Genomic DNA, 24,345 nt, shown 5'->3' with positions numbered 1-24,345 from the left:
AATATAGTGCTGCTACATACAAAAAATGTAAATGACAAAAAGTTAAAAATTTTCTTATAAGAATGAGTTTTGGTGCATAAGAATATTGAGAAATTGTGTATAAACCAGATTTAATTAGAATTGTTCCTTAACTTTTGCATTATCTTATAAAACAATTTCAAATAGCTACAAATCTAATGTTTTTCCATGAAATATTATAATTTGATATTTTAATTGTAAACACATTTAATTGTATTTGACATTTAATACTTGTCAGTTGGCCAGGTGGTGACAACTTATATTATGCCGTCAGCAGAATAGTACACTCTGCAGTGGGACCAGATACTATCACTTATTCAACGACAATATTGCAGTTTCGTAGTTCTTAAATTATTTACTCGAAATGGTGTTAGACCTAGACCTTTTTCGTGCCGATAAAGATGGGGATCCTGAAAAAATTCGCGAAAACCAACGGAAACGTTTCAAAGACGTTGCTTTAGTGGACACTGTAGTGGAACAAGATACCTTATGGAGAAAATTACGCCACGATGCCGACAACCTAAACAAACTGAAAAACGTATGTAGTAAAGAGATTGGCCAAAAGATGAAGAGTAAAGAACCCGTTGGCGCTGAAGATGAGGCCGTCCCTCAAGAAATCGCTGATAACCTTATTAATCTTACCGGTGAACAATTGCGACCTCTCACCGTCAATCAAATTAAAAAGGTAAACTGTTGTTGAGAAAGTCAATCATTCAATTTAGGGTTTACAAAATGTGGAATACACATTATTTTACTTTTAATATTACATATTATTTTATTACCACATTGCATGATGCAACAATTTTTATAATGTATGGTGTGTCAGATTCAAGAAACAATATTCAGCATAGTATTTTTTTTCCTTTAAAGGTTAGAGTAATGATTGATGAAGCAATTATGAAAAATGAGCAAGCTTTGGTAGCAGCAGAAAAGACTCGATCTGCTGCACTTAGAGAAGTAGGCAACCATTTACATGAGTCTGTGCCTGTTGATGATGACGAGGATCATAATGCTGTGGAAAGGACGTTTGGAGACTGTAGCTTTAGACAAAAATATTCTCATGTAGATCTTATATGCATGATCGATGGTAACTTAACTATAATTTACTCTCTATAATCTTTGTAAAGTTATTCAGAAACTCATTTACTTGTTTTATTGTAAAATTTCTCAAAACCATTTAAATTGCTAGGAATGGATGGAGAAAGAGGTGCAGCTGTGTCCGGGGGCAGGGGATATTACCTGAAGGGTCCAGCTGTATTCCTTGAACAGGCTCTAGTGCAACTTTCTCTTAGAATGCTTTTAGAGAGAGGTTATACACCATTATATACACCATTTTTTATGAAAAAAGAGGTGAAGATTAATATTTCTTCAAATCAAATGTGAATTTCATTTAAAAGCTGCCTCTCATACAAATACTTTCACTGTATACTTGTAGGTAATGCAAGAGGTTGCACAACTTGCACAATTTGATGAAGAGCTTTACAAGGTCATTGGCAAAGGTTCAGAAAACAAAGGTGATAGTGCTGTAGAGGAAAAATATCTCATAGCTACTTCAGAGCAGCCCATTGCTGCCTACCACAGAGATGAATGGCTTCCGGAAGCATCTTTACCTATTAAGTAATTTTATTTAATACATATTTTATTTTGTCTCCTTTTCTGTTTTGTATTCAGAACTGTGTTCAGAGAGAAATAAATTATGTGTTCTGGATGCAACTGATATGTTAACTAACTGCTAGCAACATTAGCTGGCTATGTCATGGGATGTTATACTAAATTTAACTATTCTGATCTCCTTTGCAAAGTACTTGCATTGAAAAGATAAATAATAATAGATGATATGTTATTTTGATATATAAGCTACATGATTAGAAAGTTAAAAAAGAAAACCATTTAACATTGATGTTCCCTCACAAAGTTCCACATTTATAATGTTTAATATATATGTATTATAGTTTTGTATAGTTATCTTTTAATGTTATTAAGAACTATTTTGAATTTTCTCAGATATGCAGGTCTATCCACATGTTTCCGACAGGAAGTGGGTTCACATGGTCGAGACACCCGTGGTATCTTTAGAGTTCATCAATTTGAAAAGGTAAACATGACCCTACTATTGATTAAATATAACAAAATTGTTTGTTCTGTTTACCCACATCTTTACCCTTTCTTACAGCTTTATGTAACAAAAATATTGATATTTTTGCTTGCTTATGACTAGTACTGTATTAATGAAAATTAATATGCAATTATAATTTTAAGAAACACCCATTTAGGTTTTTGTCAATTTTCTGTTCAAAAACCTAAATGAATTTTTGACACTTTATAATACGATTATGACTTATATATATTATAACAGCAAAATATATTTTTACCCTTCAGGTAGAGCAGTTTGTTCTTACCTCTCCCCATGATAATGCCTCATGGGTAATGATGGAGGAGATGATAAAAAACGCAGAGGACTTTTACCAGAGCCTTGGTATTCCATACCGAGTCGTCAATATAGTGTCTGGAGCTCTAAATCACGCAGCTTCTAAGAAGCTGGACTTGGAGGCATGGTTCCCTGGCTCTGGAGCCTTTCGTGAACTTGTGTCATGTAGCAACTGTCTGGAGTATCAAGCTAGACGTTTACTTGTTAGGTTGGTACAACCTTAAATTAAAAAAAAAACATTTTGAATAGTTGCACAAACTTTTTCATGTGTGTGAAAATCTACATAAAGGCTTGTCTCTTTAAAGACTGGCTCTCGGAAATTTAAAAATTTGAATTGATCGGGTTTTTTTGTGATATAATATTCTAGTAAAAAATGACTTATTCCAGTATTTGTTTTATTATGCTAAACAAACTAATTGTTTTTAGATACGGCCAAACAAAGAAAATGAATGCAGCAACTGAATATGTCCACATGCTTAATGCCACAATGTGCGCCACCACACGCGTCATCTGCGCTATCTTAGAGGTCAACCAGACAGAGGAGGGTGTTAAGGTTCGTTTTTTATTAAAAGAATATTTGTTAAACGAATTCACTTTCCGGACTCTCAATCTAATGATACATTATTGAGTCAAAGCTAAATATTTTGATTCAAAACCAGATATAGTTTGTTATATTTATTTATATATTGTGAAGTTAATATATCCATATAATTACCAAAATTAATATGTGTATTTGAACAGGTGCCCGAGGCCCTCAAACTCTGGATGCCAGAACAGTATCAAGAATTAATTCCATTTGTTAAGCCCGCACCCATTGACCTAGAGGCCGCAGCTTCTGCCAAGAAAGGCAAGAAGAATGACAAGAAATAGCACCATAAACTATTACGTGCATTCAGTATAAACTGGCATTTAATTTATTTTTTGCTATGCTTTATAATTCTTAATGCTTTATAACATTAAATTTGAATGCATACATGTTAGCTGTTTGATTTGCCCTATTGTATAAGTTAGCTAACAAGGTCAGAATACTGAACTGTAATTATTATAACAGTTAGATAATTGTGATAGTCACAATAAAACATCTTTACCGTTTTATAAATTTATTGTGTATAACTTGTATGTATAATATGCAAAACTTAACACTATTCCTTGAGTTTACCATCAGTTTATATAGACTGAGTGAGATTTGGACAGGTGATACATGCTTGTCAAACAACTTATATATATATATGACAACCTTAATTTACAAGACAAAAATGCATATTCGCATTCAATGCCCTAATGAAGAAACTAAAATAAAAAAATTATCAAATATAAATAAATACATAGGTTCCTCTATCATTTGGTTTGCTAACAAATTAGTTTTTTACTGTTGTTTAAAAAGAAAATCTTTAGCATGGCAATTTTATCCACCCATTGTAATCTTGAAGATAAAAAAAAAATTGAAAGCAACCATTTAAAGCAAAGCTTTATTAATTTTTTCTAACTATAAGAGTTATTCAAACATTTGTTCACTTTCATATTATTAGTGAACAAAATGCAATTTTTTATTAAAAATATCATTCATCAATTTAATTTAGGATTCATGTTTATTGTCACATTATCTTGTGGCTTTAAAGTCGACGGTCATTATACAATACAAATTTGAAACCTGTAGCACTTCATTTACAAGCACATTTACCTAACATAAAAAAAAGTTAGCAATAATTTCATTTAAAAAAATCAGATTCATATGCATCTCACTAGAAAAATTTAACATATTAATATTAATTTTCAGTAAACCTGATACACTCTATAGCTGACAATAAAATAAGTAATCTACATATTATATAAGCTTAATAATTATTTCTTGAATGTTCCATATAATAATTAAAATGAAAGTACATACTGTTTTAAAACATAGTTTCACATTAAGTTTGAATATGAAATTAAATGGTAAAACAAATATGAATGAATTTTCATTATCATTGTTACCTATTGCACAACTTTTTAGTCATTTCTTTTAAATGTGTATACTGCTGTAGTATTACATCCATAATCTTAATATGAAGGATGTGGCACAACACATAATTTCATTTCAATTATCTATTTGCCTACAGATTGTATTAAATATAGCAAGTTTCATAAACAAAGTTATTTTATGAATCATACTCCATCACAAGCATTTTTATTAACATGCAAGCTGGGCCTTTTGCCTACATTTATGCATTAGTGCACGTAAGGTGAACTGTCGTCTAGCAAGAGTACGAACTTGTTTCAAAAATGTATCCAAATCTATGACTTCTTTACGTAAGGCCTCTCCCATATAATAAATAGCATCTTCAAGTGTAGCTTCTTCAGCAAAGGCATTTAGAAGTTGTGAATATAGAGGAGCTGTTGTGACTACAGCTTCATCAACATCAACACTTTCCTGTTCACCTAGATGTTCCACTGCCGATTCCAATTCCTTTTCCTTCTCTTGTAGAATAGCAACATTTTTATCCAGTTCAGATCTCTCTCTTTGCAAACGTGATATTATATCTTCCAATCTTGTTTTTCCTTCTCTCAATTCTTGCTGTGTCCGACGTAATGTTTCGAGTTCAGCCTGTGATTGTTGAGACTGTTCTTTGAGTCTGCGTCTTAGTTTATCTTCTACTGCAGAGAGCAATGACGCCTTGATATGTTCTTCTGTGATAGTGCCACCAGCAACATCTGTTACTGGATTGACAGTCACTGGTGGATATGGAGGATTTGGTCCAGGATATGGTGAACCGTTAGTATTGACTGTGCCAGGATATGGTGAACCAAAACTGGGATATGGCAGTTGGGAAGTTGTCGGATATGGAGTCACCGAAGGATATCCCTGCTGAGGGGGGCTGACTGTGGGATATGGATAACCTGCCGGCTGCGGCATAAAGGAGTTCATAGGATAGGGTGGACGCACTTCGTTCCGTGGTTTCGAATAGACGGGCGGTAATTCTCCAAAAGCAATGATCATTTGCTGAACGAGTCGCTGTAAAGTGGAAACATTAGCTTTCCATTCGTGTAGATACGGTAAATAAATTTTTCCGTTATTATCAACATATTTTGATACTTTTATTGACATATCAGGTGTCGGTTTCACAAAACACAAAGGCGCATTTTGCGGATGCGTGTCCATTAGCCAAATACAAATAGGAATATTGTAATAAGCACCTTTGTAATTAACAGGTATTGTTCCCTCTAAATTCAAAAGGTCTTTTCTTACTCCATTGTTGAATACAAAGCCCTCGACTCGAAAATTCAAACCACGATAAACTTGTATTACGTTAGTCACGTCCCGTGAAGTAAGATCTCGATGTTTGTATTTAGATAGACACACTTTGAGATAGGCGTCATTATTAGCCATGATTTCTACAAGCCCTTTAAGAATATTATAAATTATCGAGATAACACGAAGCTTTGACGAACAGAATTAACATTTAATTTTGATCAAAACTGTCATCTGTCAGACTTACACGGATCTATAGATAAAGACATGATTCAAATTTGAGTCTAATTAAATGGCTAAGATAAATCTAAGTGAGCGTTCATGAAAGTGGAAAGTTATAAGCAAAAATAAATAAGAATACAATGGTAGATTTATTTTATTTGTTAAAATTCTCGACAATAATGATAAATAGAAATACAAGATTTTGTCAATGCCAACGAGTTTGTATAATGGAATAATTGGTATTATTGCATATAAATAGACTCTACTAATATTTCTAGAGAACCTAGAAGAACAATGTTTCTTATTAAGTTACAACAATGACAATTTAATACATCAAATCTTCAGTTAACAGTAAACAACAAGGAAGTTATATTAACAAATAATGAAAGAGATTTTAAATTTTATTTCTTTATTTTTTAATATTATGGTATTTTATAATATATATCAGTTTTATTTATTTCTATCACAGCTTTATTAATCTTCTAGCAACTGACATATTTTCTTGGACATTTTAACATATTTTATTAAAAAATGGGTATTTAGAAAAAAAAAATTACTTTGTCGTTTATATAACAGTTTTAGTATTTACTTTAAAGTGATCTTCCAATTCTCAATTTTTTTACTTTATTTTATTGATAACAAAATTCTATGGCTGAAACTTCTATTATATTTTTTTTGTGTTTAATTCCGAACTGTCAATAGTCAGAACTGAAAACTTATCAGTTGTCAAAGTCATTCTCTCTTTTCTGACGAGCTGTCGTCGTTCGTAGGACGTGAACCTTGTAGTTCGTCTTAAATCCAAAGTAATCGCTTTGGATATAGATTTTTTGTAATAGTAAATAACATTATAATATAACAAAATGCCGCCTAAGTTTGATCCTAACGAAATTAAAATCGGTAAGATATCTTCTCGTCAAATATCTCCTTTTAATTACCGTAACGCATGTATGACGTGATTGTGATGTTTCAGTTTGCTTGAGATGTGTTGGTGGAGAAGTGGGTGCTACATCATCTTTGGCTCCTAAAATTGGTCCACTTGGTCTGGTAAATATTACTTTTAAAAATCAACTACCTCTAAAAACATAACCTCAATTCTTATCATTTACCCTTTCACATGGCAGTCTCAATTTATTAAACCTATGACCTGACTTTACATTATTTGGGCATTTTATTTAACGACTTGCATACCACATTTATAGATAAATGATCGTTAAATGCTATTGTAATGTCAAATTAATATTATGTGATGTATGATCCTGGGGGGTGCCTCCCTACCAGGCGCGTCCTTCCGGGTGGCGGATGGAAGGAACCCGCGACTCAGGATACGATTCCCTGTCGCGGCTACTCCGAATGCCCAATAAGGAGTCGCGGACCAGGCTGTAACTGCCATGCATTTTATTTGTTATCTTAAATTGTTTTATAAGTATTATATATACAATTTACTAATTGTTTTTGCCGTAACAGTCCCCTAAAAAGGTTGGTGATGACATCGCTAAGGCTACTAGTGAGTGGAAGGGTCTGAAGATCACAGTGCAGTTGATTGTACAGAACAGACAGGCTCAGATATCTGTAGTGCCGTCTGCCGCTGCCCTCATTATTAGAGCCTTGAAGGAACCTCCGCGTGACCGCAAGAAGCAAAAGAACAGTAATATTACAAACATTTTTTATTTAACTAAATTAAATTTAATTTAATAGTAATCACTGAAAAATCAAAAGTAATTTTACATAACAATCTGTGTAAATTTTTTTGTTTCATTTATATGTCAGTACAAGTTTAATTATCTCTAATATTTTCTTAAGATATGACAAAAGCAAATAATTTTCAGTCAAACACAGTGGCAACATCACCCTGGAGGATGTCATTAGCATTGCTAAGACCATGAGACCACGATCTATGGCGAGGTATCTGTCTGGAACAGTCAAAGAAATCCTTGGAACTGCCCAATCAGTTGGCTGCACCGTAGAAGGAAGACCCCCTCACGACTTGATTGTTGATATCAATGAGGGTACACTTACCATTGATGAATAAACATCAATTCTGGAATACTCTGGTTATTTTTCTTACACCCATTGCAACTATCATAAAAATAATGACAATTAGTGGAATGCTATGGGAATGGTGGGAAATGTTTTTTAAAATAAAATATTATTTTTGCATAAAATGATAATGTGTTGTAGTTTCTATGTGAAAAAAAGTAATTAATTTATCGTAAAAAATGTCTGGCTAATAAAACTAAGTAAGCTGTTATAAGATTTAAACACACTGAAAAGTTTATAAAAATATTAAATCTTTTTTTAAATATCAAGATTGCTTTGTGGTAAATAGGTTCTGAATCTTCAAGTTTTCAAGTTTAGTCTTAAAATACAAGAAAAAAAAAGTAATATTTAAGTATATAGTGACCCCTGTGACAATATAATTTTCGATGAATTTAAATATATTATTATGTGATAAGTTAACAATTATTAAATTATGTACAGATTACTTTTAATAGAACATGTATCTGTAATTCGGAGCAATGCTAGGCACCTAGCGTGCCCAGGTACATTTCTAAGCAATTCTATTTACCAAGAGGGAATTTAGGTTCTTAAATATATTCTTTTGAGTCTTAAGTCGTAAGGTAGACAAACAAACAGTCTACCTTGACTGTCCTTTTTTTTTGTTAACGCGGTGAAAGGATTTACACCTTTGATCCTCCGTCTAGGGGAGACGGAGGATCATATTTGGGATTCACGGGCCAGAAGGGCCCATGCTATACCCACAAAAACACCAGCGATCACTTTCCTCGCCGCCTGGTGGATGGACGCGTTAATCGCTCAAGGCATGCATCCGCGACGATCCGGCGGCAAGCCGCAAACGGCCGCCTCCCCCGAGGGCTCACTCCTCGTGACAAGGAGCATCCCCCCGCCTGGCGGGCTTAATAGCGAGAGGGTTAACCCCTTACCCCTCCCACCCAAGCCCACGCGGCCAGTATCCAACTACCCACCGCCGAGCGCAAGCGTCCAACGGCAGACAGAGCGGAGACCGGCCATCAAGCGACCCGGACCTCCGAAAAGGCCCGAGTTTCCCTTCGCCGCATTCAGCGGCGAATAAAGCGTAACTAAGCGTAACCTATAAAATACTGACTTACGGTTGTGATAAAGCGGCGTTAAATTTCACAAAATTTGTGAAAATTTTTGCTAAATCTGAAATTAATACACACTACCGTGGCCTCTGCTTTCACTTACTGTGATCCAATCTTTTAACATATTGTACAACTGTGCTGTCTTCTGCTTAAGTCAAACACAGCTGGTGGCAGGTCGTTAATGTGCCAAAGCGAGAGCTTATCATTTCCATATACCATTATTTTAGGTGTTCCTCGGCGGTCCATCCAATTTCAATATGTTAAAAAAACTTACAGAGGACTGAGGTAATTGACAACGGACGACGGACACTAAATAGACAGGGTATGCTTGGCTTTCTTTTCTAGGTGGAAAATTCTATTTCCAAGATAGCTTATTGGTAATAGCTGTTTCATGTGATTGATTGGACAAAAATTGTACTATTTGAGTATAAAAGACTTATTAAAAGATATTGTTCAACAATGTGGACATATTTAAGATACCGATGAATTTGATACACGAGACTCAAAGGTGATTTCTATCTAAATAAGCAGTTATTTTGCTTTTTGATAATTTATATCACCAGATTTATATATGAAGCCGCCACAATTTAAAATATTTTTAAGGGAATTACTTCTGCTTGATCTATAAAGCTAAGAAAGGCAGTGACCTCCGACAAAGTCGGAGATCGATGTGCGAAACATATTCTTTTTCTACTAAAATAATTTACTAACATATAACAAAATATTCGTCTGATACCGATGTAAAAAAATTACTGAAGGTGACGGTGCCCTTTATACCATATTTATAGAAAGTTTATAAACTACTAGTTTTTACCCGCGACTTTGTCCGCGTAAATTTCAGAATTATTTATATATAGCTTTTACCCGTGACTTCCTCCGCACTGGATAGTTTTTTTGTATAGTAGTATGAAAAAACCTTAGCTGTACTTTTTGTACGTATGTTTGAATCGTGCCGAGATGGGATGAGGCCATACTAAGTATGATTGTCATAGGTTAGGTTAATACATTGTAAGAAGAAGATAGGTTATTGCAATACATTTTTATATACGATTTTTTTTGTTTTTCCTTCCTTGGCCAGAAAAGTAATTTTTCCCATAGGAATGCGTTGTTTTCCCACGGTCAAAAGTAACTCATGTCCTTTCTTAAGTGTCAAACTATCTCCTTACCAAATTTCATTTAAATCTGTTCAGTAGTTTAGGCGTAAAAGCAATCGGCCCACCTGAATGTTCCCATGGGAATGCATCATTTTCCCGGGGTAAAAAGTAGCCTATGTCCTTTCTCGGGTATCAAAATATCTCCATACCAAATTTCGTGCAAATTGTTTCAGTAGTTTAGGCGTGATTGAGTAACAGACAGAAAGACAGAGTTACTTCCGCATTTATAATATTAATATGTATATATTAAAAAAAAAAATAGCAAATTAATCATTCCTAATAAAGTGGTTAAATACAAAGTATCACTGTTACAGCTTCAAAAATGACGAATTTACATATGAACAGTCATCCCCTCTTTTTACCCATTCTCCCCTATTTTTTGCGATAAAAAGTAGCCTGTGTTCTTTGGTTTATCATAAAGTGTCTAAATACAAAGTTTCACTCTTACAGCTTTAAAAATTACGAATTTCCATATGAACATTCATCCCCTCTTTTTACCCATTCTCCCCTATTTTTTCAATAAAAAGTAGCCTATGTTGTTCCTCAGGGTCTTTTCTATCTCTGTACCAAATTTTATCAAAATCGGTTCACTGGTTTAGGCGTGAAAGCGTAACAGACAGATAGACAGATAGAGTTACTTTCGCATTTATAATATTAGTATGGATTTGTTCTATATTTTCACTACCGTCAAATATCCCTTTTACATAGACTGATTTTAAAATCATTCCTGTGGAAAGAATAGATATATGTAAGGTTTTACTACTGTACTATGATCACAGATGTGTCTTTTAAAATATTATTTTTTTAAAGATATATATTATAATTATTTATATGCAAATCAAGATTACTTATTTACTGATTAATTTCACTACCTAAAAAACACATTTAATTTGATAATAAAATTATTTTATATTTAATTTATGTCTTTTGCACTCCGTCTTTTTCTATTATAGTAATATATTGTGTAGTAGACATTAAAATAATGCAAGGTAGCAACACTTCTCCCTCCAAGCAGAAATGTCAAAATGGCGTCAACGCAGGACGCTTGGTATATTTCTTTACTTGGTTTAGCGGAACATTTCCGTACATCAAATCCTCCTGACATAAAAAGTTGCATTCAGTGTCTTCAAGCTGTATTTAATTTCAAACCGCCACAAAGAGTCGAGGCCAGAACACATTTACAACTTGGAAATATCCTTTTGACACACACTAAAAACATCGACTTGGCGAGAACGCATTTGGAACAGAGTGTAAGTTTTTTTTTGTTAATTTACCCTTCGTCTGTTAAAGACATATCAATCTTAAGTGTCGTATCAAAAGCTGAAGCTGATCAATGTACCCCCAAGATGAAATTTTGTTAATGATATGTATGACAAGTTGCACATAGAATGTAAACAATGATGGTGAAGTGGGTCATATACTGTTTTTATTGCAGTGGTGCTTATCTCAGACTATTACTGGATTTGATGATGTTAAGTTTGAGGCAGCGAGTGTGCTCGCGGAGTTATTCGAGCAGCAGGGCCAACCAACTCATTCGAAACCTATATTACGAAAAGCTATTGAATTATCACAGCACAGCGTTTACTGGCACTGCAGACTAATATTCCAGTTGGCAGTAAGTCTCTCCACATTGTATCTTCTTAACAATCCCAACTTTGTTTTTACCTTTGTTTACAAGAGTATTATTATAGCTTTTTTACAAGTGAACTGTCATTATATATAAAATGTTTGATTGTAAGGTGATAAAATATTAATTGAAACAGTGATATATTTTTTAAAAATATATATATTTTATAATATTTTCAGCAAATTCATGCAACAGAGAGAGAATATGAAGTAGCTAGTAGTTTGCTTGGTGTTGGTGTGGACTATGCACAGATTTCCAATGCAGCATATACTAGAGTACTATTTCTACTCAGTAGGGTTATGGTGAGTTTAGTAAGATTTATTATCAATTATAATTTATTTTTTACCATATATATTGTAAAGTTTACTATAATTTTTGTAATGATTTACCTTATTATTTAAAAGAAGTATCCAATTTTATTGAAATTTTGCATATTTTAATCATGAAGAAAACCAAACAAATTGTTAGTAAATTTGTTTTGATAATTGTTGTTTTGTTATATTTCAGTTACTATTAATAGACAAGAAAATCCAGGAAGTATTACCGTTATTGAACCAGGCCGGTCATCTTGTTGAGACATGGGCCGGTAGTCCTCACCAGAAAGAATATCTTAAAGTATTTTTCCTTGTGCTGCAGGTACCATTTTATGTCATTGAGTTAAATCAAATACTTTTCCTAATACAATCACAAATATATTGTTAAAAAATACACATCCTTAAATGCTGAATGTAATAAGTGATGCTTGTAGGTGTGTCATTATTTGATGGCTGGTCAAGTGAAGAGTGTGAAACCATGTCTGAAACAATTACAGCAGAGTATTCAGACTATCATGGCTCCGACCTGGCCCGACGATGATGGTTAGTTATGAGTTATGAACTAAGAATGCAAGGTTTGGGATTCCATTGACCTTTGTAGCTTGACTACTTAGAAATACAAGAGTATCAAACATATGACATGATATACATAGCTTTTCTGTATGGAAAATTTATTTGTATTTTGTCTTCGCCAGCAGCTCCGTCATCATGAATGTCTATATAGCCTTTGTTGTTGGTTATTTGTCAATGTATAAAAATAACTTTGTTAATTATATATGCTATATGTTATTTTCATACCTGAGCCATATGATTGCAAAGTTCCATAGATAATCATTAATATTTTTTGTGTGTCAGAATCAGTAGTGTTCCATAAAACTTATGACAGTCGTTTATAAGAATCTGTACAATATAACTTCATAAAATTGCTAGAAAACTCATTGTTTGGGTAAATATTATTTGTTCATATAATAGGAATTTACATCACAAGATGATATCACAATCATACTTGATTTCATCTGTAATTACGACTACTATTTTTTTAAATCAGCTGATGATGAACGGCAATAAACTTCATTGAAGATAAATTATAATCAATTTGTATCATTGCAGCGGTGTGCGGGAGTGCCTCGGGGGAGTCATTTGTGTGGTTGTCAAGACAGCAACTGTATGTGTTGGTGTACCTCGTGACAGTCATGCATTCAGCTCAGGCTGGTTATATGGACAAAGCTCACAAGTACACGGAGAAGGCTCTCGCCCAAATAGACAAGTTGACCTGTGAGTTATTATCACAGATAATTAAATTATTTTTCATTTGATAAACTTAAGTTTCGTATTTTATCAGAGTACTTTAACTTAATCTGCAAAAACAGTTTTTTTTTTGAGGTAGTATGAAATTTATTTGATCCTATAATTGAAAATGTTGGCAAAAAAAATGAGAGAATAATAATTTTATACCACTCATTTAAGTGAAATTCAGAATGACCGTATATATATGTATCAAGTAGATTTTAGACGCTTGGGACAGATGAAAAAAAAAAATATTCAAGATGATAAAAAAAAAAGCAAAAAATAGTTTCAGAAAAAAAAACCTTCACAAACTAAAAGCCGAAAGTAATAGAAAATATTAACGTATATTAAGCTTGGACAAGGAATAACCTTTGAAATAATAAAATTTGTATTGAAAGTCATAAATTAGAAAAACCTTAATGGTGACCATTTAGGTTGGGTTATATTTACTGGCGCTTAGCCGTACGATTCATGTGGTACGTGATGTAATATATTCAGTGCTTATCCATGTACCTACAGCAGCAATTGCTACTTGCAACAAGTATAGCGGGAGCCGCTTTGTACCTATCCAATCTTCTTAATACTAAAAAATCTAAACTCATTTACTCGTAGATTGACTCGAGTATTAATTTGAATTAAACTATTATTTTTGGATTACTACGCTTTAATTTATTATTTTTAAAAATACACACTCACGGTTGCTGCGAAGTAACCGACACGTCGGGAGTATGTATGTAGTTTTAAAAATATTAAAATAACGCGTACTATACCGAAAAATATTAGTCACACTTAAGATTCAGTCAACTGACGCCTAAGACTTGAAACTATAGACATAACGCAAAACGTTGAAAACATTCCAATAGACTTCTCTCGCTCCTTGGTGATAACACCGGATGTATGTTCCAGCGAGTGAGGAGGCGAGCGAGGGCAGCGGGGCGGGCGCGGGCGGCTCGGGCTCGGTGCGCGGCTGTGCGGCGCTCGCCTGGAGGCTGCGGATGGCGCTGCTGGAGCACGCCGCCCTGTGCCGGCTCGTGGCGGGCGGGAAAGCACACGCTCTACACGAGATAGCACGCGCCGCCCACCTGCTCTCCACCGCACCTAATGGTACTTTATCACATTATATTTCAAAAACTCAAAATAGTTTTATAAAGTCATATATATTATATAGAAAGATAGACATGTATGTATGTATTTTTGCTACTTTTTCTGCAACTACTAGTCATATTAAAATTATTTTTTTTTGTAAGAAAACGTTCCTATCTAATACAATAATTTTTTTATTCTTATACAAAAGTAGGTTATAATATTTCTAATATATTACATATTTCTTGTTTCGAAATCGTAATTTTAATAAATTATTTTTTTTATCATTTTAGTTTCGAAAATAAAAAACTCATTACGACCTCTTAATGTTAGCAACAGCATCATAATTTTTTGGTCATTACAAAAAAAAAGTAAAGTTTTTTTTATTGTTTTAGACAATATTTTGAGAAAAGTCACAACTTCTCTGAATGATCCTATTCTTAGTATTTGTCTCGGCGCAAACTGTATGCCTTATTCTGTATATCGTTCTGTGTAGCGTTGCACATTTAAGTCATCATATGATATTAAAATATATCTTTTTTAATAATACAATTTTAAACCCATATCAATATATTTCAACAGCGAACGCGGCGGCGGCCCACACTCCACAACTTCACTGCTTACTCGGATTGTACGCTATGTCCATGAACTGTATGGAGGCGGCCGAGGCACAGTTCCATACAGCCATACATGTAACAAAATGTTATTTAATATACTAGAGTAGCATACACAACATTTGAACATAATCATATTTTTAACACGATTTTAGAAAGGAGGTTTTACTGGGAATTTAAAATGATTATCAGAATATATGTATGTTAATTATGAAATTCGTCTTGTTACAGATGTCACAAGAAAGGGATTTATGGATGTTTGCGAAACTGAATCTAGCTATAGTTTATTTGAGAGGCAGACGGGACAATGACCTGGCACAGTTGATGGAGCAGGTGTGTATTACACATGTGTAGCATACGAAGGACATAGACATCTACCTGATTATAACCTTTGCCAAAGCTACTTAGAACCGTGGAATCCAAGACTATACGCTCTTTTTGTCATAATATATCAATTATTTTCTTATGAATAAAAAAGAAACACTCATGTGTTAAGTATTTTTATGAAATTTAATATTTAATTTATAGTAAATCTAAATTCTTGTCCAGGTTCGACCAGAGGCGTTGCCTACATACGCTCACGGTCTGCGAGCTGCCTCCTACTACGTGCTGGGACTGCAGGCCTTTTTCCAGGCGCGGTACAACGAGGCCAAGTAACTTTAACTTGTTGTATATATAATAGGAATTTATAATTTAAAATAAATGTGTCGAAATATGCACCGAAAAGTATTCTATTCTATAGAGATATTTTCCTATACATTTTTTTGGACATAAAATATTTAATGAAGACTATAAATACATACCTTATTTGTCCTGTGTCTGATTAACGGCACATTTTAACCACCCTACTGAGATCTGTTGTTAAAATTCATAAAATCCTTCAAATAACCACCCTCCTTAAGATAATTTTTAGTTTGAGTTAATTATACTGAACTGTTGTAGAATTATTTTTATTACGTCCTCTGTTTGGTTACATCGCCTTGTATTGTCTGGTCATCGATGAATAAATATTTTACGTCTTGTAATTAATTGCAGACGGTATCTCCGGGAGACATTAAAGATGGCAAACGCGGAGGACCTGAACCGCCTGACGTCCTGTTCGCTGGTATTGCTCGGCCACATCTTCCTGTCGATAAACAACTCGCGGGAGAGTATGAACATGGTGACACCGGCCATGCAACTCGCTAGCAAAATACCCGACGTCCATGTACAGCTGTGGGCATCCGCGATACTAAAAGGTAAACCTGAATAATTTACCGACAAAGAAGCGGTACAGAATTAGGTTAGTTTGATTATATTAGGCGAGTTATAGAGGATAGCTTAGGGGTTCCCAAACTTATTTTGTCTATTGCCCAGTTTGACAGTAAATTTTTTAGCGCCCCATATTTTCATCTACTGAAAAACCACCATAGCTTGTCTGATCTATATGAAATTTCAAATCACCCCCGGCCTGTAAATAAAGCCTTCATTTTAATCTGAGTGTCTTACCGCTCCCTTTTATATCTGCAGCTCCCACATTGGGGCGTTGACGCCAACTTTGAAAAAGTCTGATATAGAGGTATCTCTTTGAGTAGGTCTTGAAGCTTTTCCATCCCAGTTCAATATTCCTTTACGACACCATTACTCTTGTACTCATGATACAAATAACTTATAATTTTTGTCGTTTGTTTCAATAAATACCTATATGTATGTATAAAAGTTTCAAAATTACAAAAATTTTAATCCTAGTGTAACAAACATATAAGTAAGCCTACATTGTCCTCTGACCTTTCACTAACCAGTCCTCCTGCTGAGGTTGAGTTGTGAGAAGGGTGGGGGCGCAAGTGACGAGACGCACATGAGATATTTGAAGTAATTTGAATCTCCGGATAACCATGTTAGAATCTACTTTAATTAATATAATGGTTAAATTATTATAATATATAAATCGGGCGAATTAAAAATAAATCCACAGTTAGAAGAATCAGAAATGTAGACTATAGTCATTTGATATAATGAAACTAATGTTTCCGGATTTGATCGTGAAAATTTCACATCTCGTCTGCCCGGGATTACGCTTGCTGCAAAGTAACCGAAACGACGGGAGCATGTAGTTTTTAAACAATACGCGTAGTAATCCGAAAATATTAGTTTGTTTTAAATGAATACTCGCGATTGTCTTAGATCTCATTATATTCACTATTAGTTACTTTATTTCTCAAGTCATCTATATATTCCATGCTTCTGAGAACAAATGTGTACGTTGCAAATAAAATAATATATGTTGTGGTATCGTCGGACTAATCTTAGGATATTTGTATCTTAAGAAACAAATTGGCCTGAAAATTTTAATTATGTTAAAATCGCAGTTCTCGACGTCAGAGTGAGTTAAACTGCCATGTGTTTACTTCCGGCTGTGTCACCGCTCGCCTACGTCGGGCTGTGACTAGCATCAGTTGCTACAAGAGAATCATAATTAAGTTACTTATAATAAAAACGTCAATCCTCAGATCTGTATCGTCTCGCGGGCGACACGGAACGAGAGAACGAGGCATACCAGATGCATTGTAACTTCTCCCAGGCCTTGCTCAAGGACCACTTCCAAGCCACCCAACTGCCGCAGCACGCGCTCGTGCACTGGACCACGGGCGCGCCCCCCGCCCTGCCCCCTCCACACTCTTAGTGACGTCACGCTCACCCCACTGATACAAAGTGAATTGTGACTCAAATGTCATCATACTGATAGTGACCTCCACCATACCACTCGCCCACGATGCTGCGGCAGTCGGCACGCATCATGACTGATAACGGCTTAATACCAGTGACGATGATCGGCTTATTGTAAATTTGTGTATGGACGATGTACAAATTCTATTACCTACATAAGAATCCTGTATATATTTAAATGGTAAGGTATGACTTATATTTTCGAAATATTTTGTAAAAAATGTATCAATTTTATTTGGAGTTAGTTTATTGTATTGCTGAACTGAACCTATTACCGGCTTTCAAACGGTCCGCGTAACACGTATTTTTTTTTTAACATGGTATATTTTTCTAAGATATCAATGATAACATTCACTTATCTGTACTATTAAAACACCTTTTATTTAAAATGTATCCGGTATCTGATGTCTGTACATGTTTTAGTTGCCTGGTATAACGCCATTATTAAGCCTGATGTTTTGATAAATATATTGCTTGTACTTGAATCATATTAACGGCTCATTCATAATTACACTTGAAATGTTTCAGTGTGTTTAAATCAGTACAAATTTAATGTAGTCCCAGAGCTTGCTGTGCTAAACGCCTGCACACACAACTAATGTAGGATCCCGGACTATAATATTCTAAAGCCAAGGAATGTTTAATGTTATCTGGCATTTGATTCATATGAGGTACATGTTTGGTTGATCTATTAGATATAACTATTGTATTAAATGTCCCTTATTTAGGTTTATTTATTAAATTTGGAGAGTTGATTTATTGAATATTCCAATATTTTTTTTTGTACATACATTATTTTTGTGTTCATTAATTGTCTCGTTTTGATTACTTTTGATTTCTCTAAGGTCAAAAAAAATAAAAAAGAAAATATAAAAAACCATTAATTAAACTAAACAACTGTGAAGTATCTGCCACTTAAAAAGATCCTGCCCATGGTAAATATAATATAAAGTGTTTTTTAAGTTTGTATGTTACCATTATTCTTCAATTGTGACAAGAGTCATATCAAATATTTAAAGCTGTCTAAAATTGAAGAATACTTGTTTACTTTAAAGTGTATTTCTGTTTCATTTTTCTGGAACGGAATCAAGCTGTGTTAAAATCAATTTCAAGCGGAGTGACTCAGTGCATCCTAACTGTTGTTTTGTGTGTGTAGAATTCCAAATGGCACAGCAGATGTCATCCTTATAATTGTTGTTGCACAATTTACATCACTCTTAAATAAATTATATGAAAGTGGGTTCCGCTAAATTCAATGGACTGATATAGCATATAATTGTACATAATGTGTCAAATATGAACTTGAGAATGAACAAAGACGTCTCATATTTATTATATCTTCTTAGTGACTTGTTAGTGTGAGTATGTTGTTGACAGTCTGGTTGATTAATTTTAGTTGTAACTGTGTAATTGTTATTGACGTCACAATGGATGGATCTGTAACTAAATGTTAGTCACATTAGCTGTTAATACTTCTTTCCATTCTAATATTATTTTTTATATAGCGTAGGGAATGATTGCTTCCACATTAAAAGGATCCGTCCATTGGCACGCCCTGCATCGACCTCAAGTCTTTCCTCGGAGCGAAGTTATGTTGTAATTTACACAATCGTAATCTGTACACATTTTTTACTTTAATAATTCCTGGGAAACAGTGAAATGTGGCCTTACACGATGGGTACATTTGCTGTTGTTAAATATGTAAATAAAAGTTGAATTATTGTAAATAATAAAAATTATAAAATATATGTTTTTTGCTATATTCGATGTCTTTTTATTTGGTTACCCCTAGCCAAACATATAACGTATATAACAAGGGTGAAAATTAGTTCTTTTACCAGAAGTTTGGATTGCTAACTTCTAGTTCTTCATTCATAAATCTTCCCATATGAGAGTACTCCGTGGGTTTATGAATTGAAAGCTGCAATAGATGCACTGGTCTGATGTTAATTAAAGCTGCAAGAGTACTCGCTACATATAGAGAACTCTCCGCCAGCGGGACTCGAGTAATGTATGGGGTCTGGTGCTAAATTATTCTTGCGATAGAAGGTGTCCCGTAAGATGGCGCATCGACCGTGGTTGACATCACGTGGCTTCAGGCGGGATTGCTTCTGCTGCCAGCCGTAGTCCCAGTTCGCGGTCAGGCGGAAATAGAATCTGAAACATTAATTAATCGCTGCTTACAAAGCGTTCAATTTACCCGAATGATTTATGTAAATTTTCTTTTATTCATTAAAACAAAGGACCTTTGTTAATATGTAAATAATTTAAGTTATACAGAAAATATTTACAGACATACATAGAAAATTGGCGACCACCTTTCAAAATTAACTCACCGATATTGTTCAATTGATGGCTTAAGGCTCATATGTATGTTCACTTTTAATATTCTAGATAACCTTTTTAATATTGTTATTATTTTCTCTTTATCAAACTACTTTTTACCTATCTTCAGGTGCTTTTTTATATCGTGCTTTCAAATATTTTTCTGCAGCGCCTTTTTCAGTAGATCCATAAAACAAATTTGTTATTTCTGGTTCTATTGGTTTCATAAGACTATCATCTTCCATAGGAGTTAAAACATGCGGAGGGATGGTTATTGCTTGTGGGACAGGTTCATTATACGCCTAAAAAAATTATCTATTTGATTTTTAATGGATAAATAAATCTGCTTGGCGATGTAAATTATTCAATGTTTTATGAACAGTTATAATATAGTTTTATTTTGTTTACAAAAACCTTATATTCATCAAGTTTTTGCATTAACCTATAATTTTTATGTACAAACTTTCAATAGTTCTTCAGCGAGCGCTATGGATACGTCAATATCTCTCGCTTGCCGCTCCTTAGACGCTTGGAGTGCTGGCATCAACTTCTCTTGGTACCATAAACGGTCCCGCCTTCTCGACCTCCGCCAAGCATCCGCAAGGAATGCGTGATTCATATTGTTGTTTTTTAAAATATGGCCTTCATCCGTCCAAAGACGTGCACAGTATATTCTTCCAGTGTATTGCTATTTATAATCTTACATTTTCGTAACGAGAAATTTTGAAAGTCGTCTTCAAAGTTTGACGTTCATGTGTAATAGTAACTAGTACTTGTATTGTCAAATAAGAACAAATAAATAATATTTCAACAGACCTTAAAGGAGGTGAGGTTCCGTTCTATTTTATCGTTACGAATCAAAATGGGGAAAATGAAAGAAATTTATAAATTAATTTACTTGTTATATAATTATTAATAAATAAATACACATCAAAGAACTATCATTCAAATAAAGACAGATCCATCAGCCGGACCGAGATGGTGTATTCCAATGAGAAGAGCGTCGACCAACGTCCAAACACCAAGTCCTCCGAAGCTGAACAACTTCCCCAAACCTTCCTGCCAGTGTCCAAGATAGAATCTATCAGCACCAAAACCACCTAATGTTAATGCAAGTACGAGCGCCGTTCCCCATTTTGTTCCTGATGTCCATGAACATTTTATTTTTCGAAGAAATTTTCTTTTTCCCATGCACAAGACATCATCGGAGACCGTGCAGTTGGTTCTACAAAACGAAGACCAATATTATATAAAACCTTCATGATAAAACTGCTTTAAATGATTAAAATAATTTTTTGGATTGATATTGTATTATATCAAAAAAATCATCTTTTGAAATACAACAGCAATACTTTTATAAATATATATTTTCATATTTAGGTATAAATCTGTTCTCTTGTAGCTTGATTTTATTCTTTCATTCAAATTTCAAACTGTGTTCTCAGCTAGTGGATGATTTTATATCGACTAACAATTAAGGCATTTTTTGAACATTCAATAATATAATTCTTTTAAGGTATTTTAGAAAAAGATTAGTATATTTTTTTTTATGATAAGTGAGAAAACTGCTATAGAATTGTTTTTGTATACAGTTACTGTCAGAAGTAAACTTACAAGTAATATTTGGTAGGAGAAGCCAGTGAATTACAGTTAGCTTTTTGATCACAGCGATGCTCCCACTTTTCAGTTTGATAGCAGAAGCGGCACATTGCTGTTCTGTTGAAAGTTTTGGAACCCTAAAATATTTAAAATACAATAATTAAGATCTGTATAAAATACATGAAAAAGTTTTGATTAAAGCAAAAAAATAAAACAATATTTCGAATCACAATGGTAAGGAATTGAAAAATTATGAGAATAGTTATGAATTACCTAATTTGGCTTTTTTAATTATTTTTAAATACCTAAATAATATTTTATTGTCAGCAATGTTGTTGACTAAAGTCAGGTGGCCAACTGTTTGGTTTTACCTCTCAGATTAAAGAAAATTCAAGAAAAGACAATATATATTTATGGTCAAAATGCCTATTTGCTTTTAATTATATATAAAAAAACTTGACACTTTCTGGTCAAGGCTGCTGTTACTAGATAGACCAATTTTAAATATAGAAAACAGTTTTTTGATAGATTTCAATTTTTTTTGTTCATAATTTTGTTAGTTTTAATTTTACCACTGCTCTTTATTTTTTGAATACAATTTATTAATTATTGGTGATTTTGAAACATTATATTTTTTTTGTTTGAAAATTGTCTTCTGTCCTAAAAAATTAACTTTCCTTGTGCTTATATCAGAAATTAAAGAGTTTATGAGAATTAATGACTGGTTTATGATAGCCCACATTTGTGGATTTAAACCTTACACATTAACTTTAAGTTCATCATAAAAAGGTTTAAATAAAAACATAATGAACAAAACATTGTTTCTATCATAGCCATTTAAAAATAAGTAAGAAGTTTATTCTTATCATGATGTGCCAACCTACTATTTTATTAATTAGTTCATTTAAATAGATTAACTTCACTCACATTACATATAACTTTGGTTTTTACAGTACAAGTGTAATTGTAGGTACCACCATAAATGCAGTCTATATCTCTCATACAATTGATGCAGGGATAATTTAATGATGAACACTCCGGCATGTTTTCCTGATCTATTGGACAGTTCTTTAAATAATCTTCATTACTATTAAAATTAACTATTTTATTTTTGCCATCATCTTTAGTCTTGCTCTGTTTATTTTGGAGATCCATATCATTATTAGCTGTATCAAATAGGGAAAAGAGATTAAAACAAAGCAAACAATTCGACAAGTAATTACGCAAAATTTTCATGAATTATATAAAGAATTTTATTTTAATTGTGTTGTGTTTCTTTAAAAAAATACTCACCTAAATCTGTAACGTGAATTGTATTAAATATAACTAGAAGTATTAAAATCAAAGTATCTCTAAGAGTAATCCGTAATGGTCCAAAATACATTGTGTATTATTCATCCGAAAGTATAGTTCAATTAATTCGTAACTTTAAAAACTCATTGATTATAATTCAAAGCAATATTTCACGATCATCTTCATAACACATTCAATGTAATATGTAATCAGTATTGATGTTTAGTTGTCATCTGTCACTTGATAGTGATGTTAAATAAATATTTGTATATTGGTAATGTAATATGTATCAGAATTTTTAGTTTTCATAAATAATAATCAATATCTCAAATAATAAAGACTCAGTTATTGGACTATTGATTACCACTACAGGTAAAAAAAAACGAAATTCGGCGTTACAAAGACATTGAAAAGATCATATAATAGAAAATCTCGACTTAGTCAGTTTGTTCATTGGAAAATACGTTTATTAAATATAATACGTTTTCAAAATTAAGTTTATTTCAATCCATGCATATATGTTTATTTCTAAAGTAAAATAATAGTTTTTTTTTCATTCCTATTAAATATATTTCAAATTAGTCTAAATTCTCTATCACTGCACTCAGAAATTGAAGAAAGCTCATATCCAAGGTCTGGATCCAGTAATAATACTATGATAAAAGTACTGTGGCTTCAAAGACATCACTTTAAAAATAAATAGGCTTTCTCTTTAAGCCGGTTATGATTCATAAGACTAAAAGAAAAAGGATAACTGCTTATCTTTATTGTAGGTTTAACTGCTTTCAAAGCTACAGAGAAATGGTTCGGGAAAATTAAATTAAACATCAATACTATGTACTAGATATACAGAGTGTAACTTAAACAAATACTTTAAAAAAATAAAATGTAATTTACAGTGAGACGCAGAATTAAACAAAAATTTAAGTTATTAACAGAATAATTTAATTCAGGGTAAAAATAGTGGGGTGCTTGATATTGAGTGTTACAATCATTCTAGTGGCGACTATGTGTGAGAGGAAAAATATGAAATGTAGTCAAATGCACCCCAGGCTTTTTACTTTGAATCAAATTATTCTGTTAATAACTTAAATCTTATTATAATTTTATTTTGAGGTGACTAACCATGAATGATTGTTTGACCCTCTAATACTGTAATATAATTTCTTTATAGTTGAAAATTATTTTTTATTTCGATTAGATAAAAAAGCGCGTTTTTTAACTATTATTTTTTTCTTTAATCTTCCCGTATTATAAAGTTAACCAACCTGGAACACGGGGTATATATTTCTGTGTAGAGAAGTTGTCTTAATTAATGCAACCG

General features: G+C 33.2%; 6 protein-coding genes across 6 annotated transcripts; 3 read left to right on the top strand and 3 right to left on the bottom strand.

Annotated features, from left to right (window-relative positions):
• Positions 1-262: 262 nt before the first annotated feature.
• Positions 263-3,421, top strand: LOC116771846 (serine--tRNA ligase, cytoplasmic). The gene is made up of 8 exons (XM_032663831.2): positions 263-703; positions 889-1,105; positions 1,208-1,368; positions 1,454-1,635; positions 2,023-2,113; positions 2,398-2,654; positions 2,873-2,999; positions 3,188-3,421. The coding sequence occupies exons 1-8, from the start codon at positions 383-385 to the stop codon at positions 3,314-3,316; spliced, it is 1,485 nt and encodes a 494-aa protein (XP_032519722.2). The 5' UTR covers positions 263-382; the 3' UTR covers positions 3,317-3,421.
• Positions 3,422-4,142: 721 nt separating this feature from the next.
• Positions 4,143-5,923, bottom strand: LOC116772024 (tumor susceptibility gene 101 protein). The gene has a single exon (XM_032664048.2). It carries the CDS (start codon positions 5,811-5,813, stop codon positions 4,617-4,619), a length of 1,197 nt encoding a protein of 398 aa, XP_032519939.1. The 5' UTR covers positions 5,814-5,923; the 3' UTR covers positions 4,143-4,616.
• Positions 5,924-6,631: 708 nt separating this feature from the next.
• LOC116772114 (large ribosomal subunit protein uL11) lies at positions 6,632-7,943 on the top strand. The gene is made up of 4 exons (XM_032664158.2): positions 6,632-6,794; positions 6,868-6,941; positions 7,362-7,542; positions 7,724-7,943. The coding sequence occupies exons 1-4, from the start codon at positions 6,758-6,760 to the stop codon at positions 7,924-7,926; spliced, it is 495 nt and encodes a 164-aa protein (XP_032520049.1). The 5' UTR covers positions 6,632-6,757; the 3' UTR covers positions 7,927-7,943.
• Positions 7,944-11,169: 3,226 nt separating this feature from the next.
• On the top strand, positions 11,170-19,566 carry LOC116771774 (MAU2 chromatid cohesion factor homolog). The gene is made up of 12 exons (XM_061528298.1): positions 11,170-11,423; positions 11,609-11,788; positions 11,980-12,102; positions 12,308-12,436; positions 12,549-12,657; positions 13,225-13,389; positions 14,308-14,505; positions 15,067-15,176; positions 15,330-15,431; positions 15,648-15,751; positions 16,134-16,336; positions 17,588-19,566. Exons 1-12 carry the CDS (start codon positions 11,199-11,201, stop codon positions 17,758-17,760), a joined length of 1,821 nt encoding a protein of 606 aa, XP_061384282.1. The 5' UTR covers positions 11,170-11,198; the 3' UTR covers positions 17,761-19,566.
• On the bottom strand, positions 19,549-20,890 carry LOC116771773 (uncharacterized). Its single transcript, XM_032663735.2, has 3 exons — positions 20,593-20,890; positions 20,250-20,431; positions 19,549-19,961 (listed from the first exon to the last, which is right to left on the bottom strand). Exons 1-3 carry the CDS (start codon positions 20,746-20,748, stop codon positions 19,751-19,753), a joined length of 549 nt encoding a protein of 182 aa, XP_032519626.2. The 5' UTR covers positions 20,749-20,890; the 3' UTR covers positions 19,549-19,750.
• A 120-nt stretch (positions 20,891-21,010) lies between these two features.
• On the bottom strand, positions 21,011-23,248 carry LOC116771772 (TM2 domain-containing protein almondex). The gene is made up of 4 exons (XM_032663733.2): positions 23,022-23,248; positions 22,656-22,894; positions 21,744-21,865; positions 21,011-21,354 (listed from the first exon to the last, which is right to left on the bottom strand). The coding sequence occupies exons 1-4, from the start codon at positions 23,110-23,112 to the stop codon at positions 21,075-21,077; spliced, it is 732 nt and encodes a 243-aa protein (XP_032519624.1). The 5' UTR covers positions 23,113-23,248; the 3' UTR covers positions 21,011-21,074.
• Between the last annotated feature and the right edge of the window lie 1,097 nt (positions 23,249-24,345).

This window comes from Danaus plexippus (assembly GCF_018135715.1).
Source record: "Danaus plexippus chromosome 16 unlocalized genomic scaffold, MEX_DaPlex mxdp_31, whole genome shotgun sequence".
NCBI classification, from domain to species: Eukaryota; Metazoa; Arthropoda; class Insecta; order Lepidoptera; family Nymphalidae; genus Danaus; species Danaus plexippus.
Note: the sequence above shows the minus strand (reverse complement) of the source record. Positions and strands in the feature narration are given on the sequence as shown.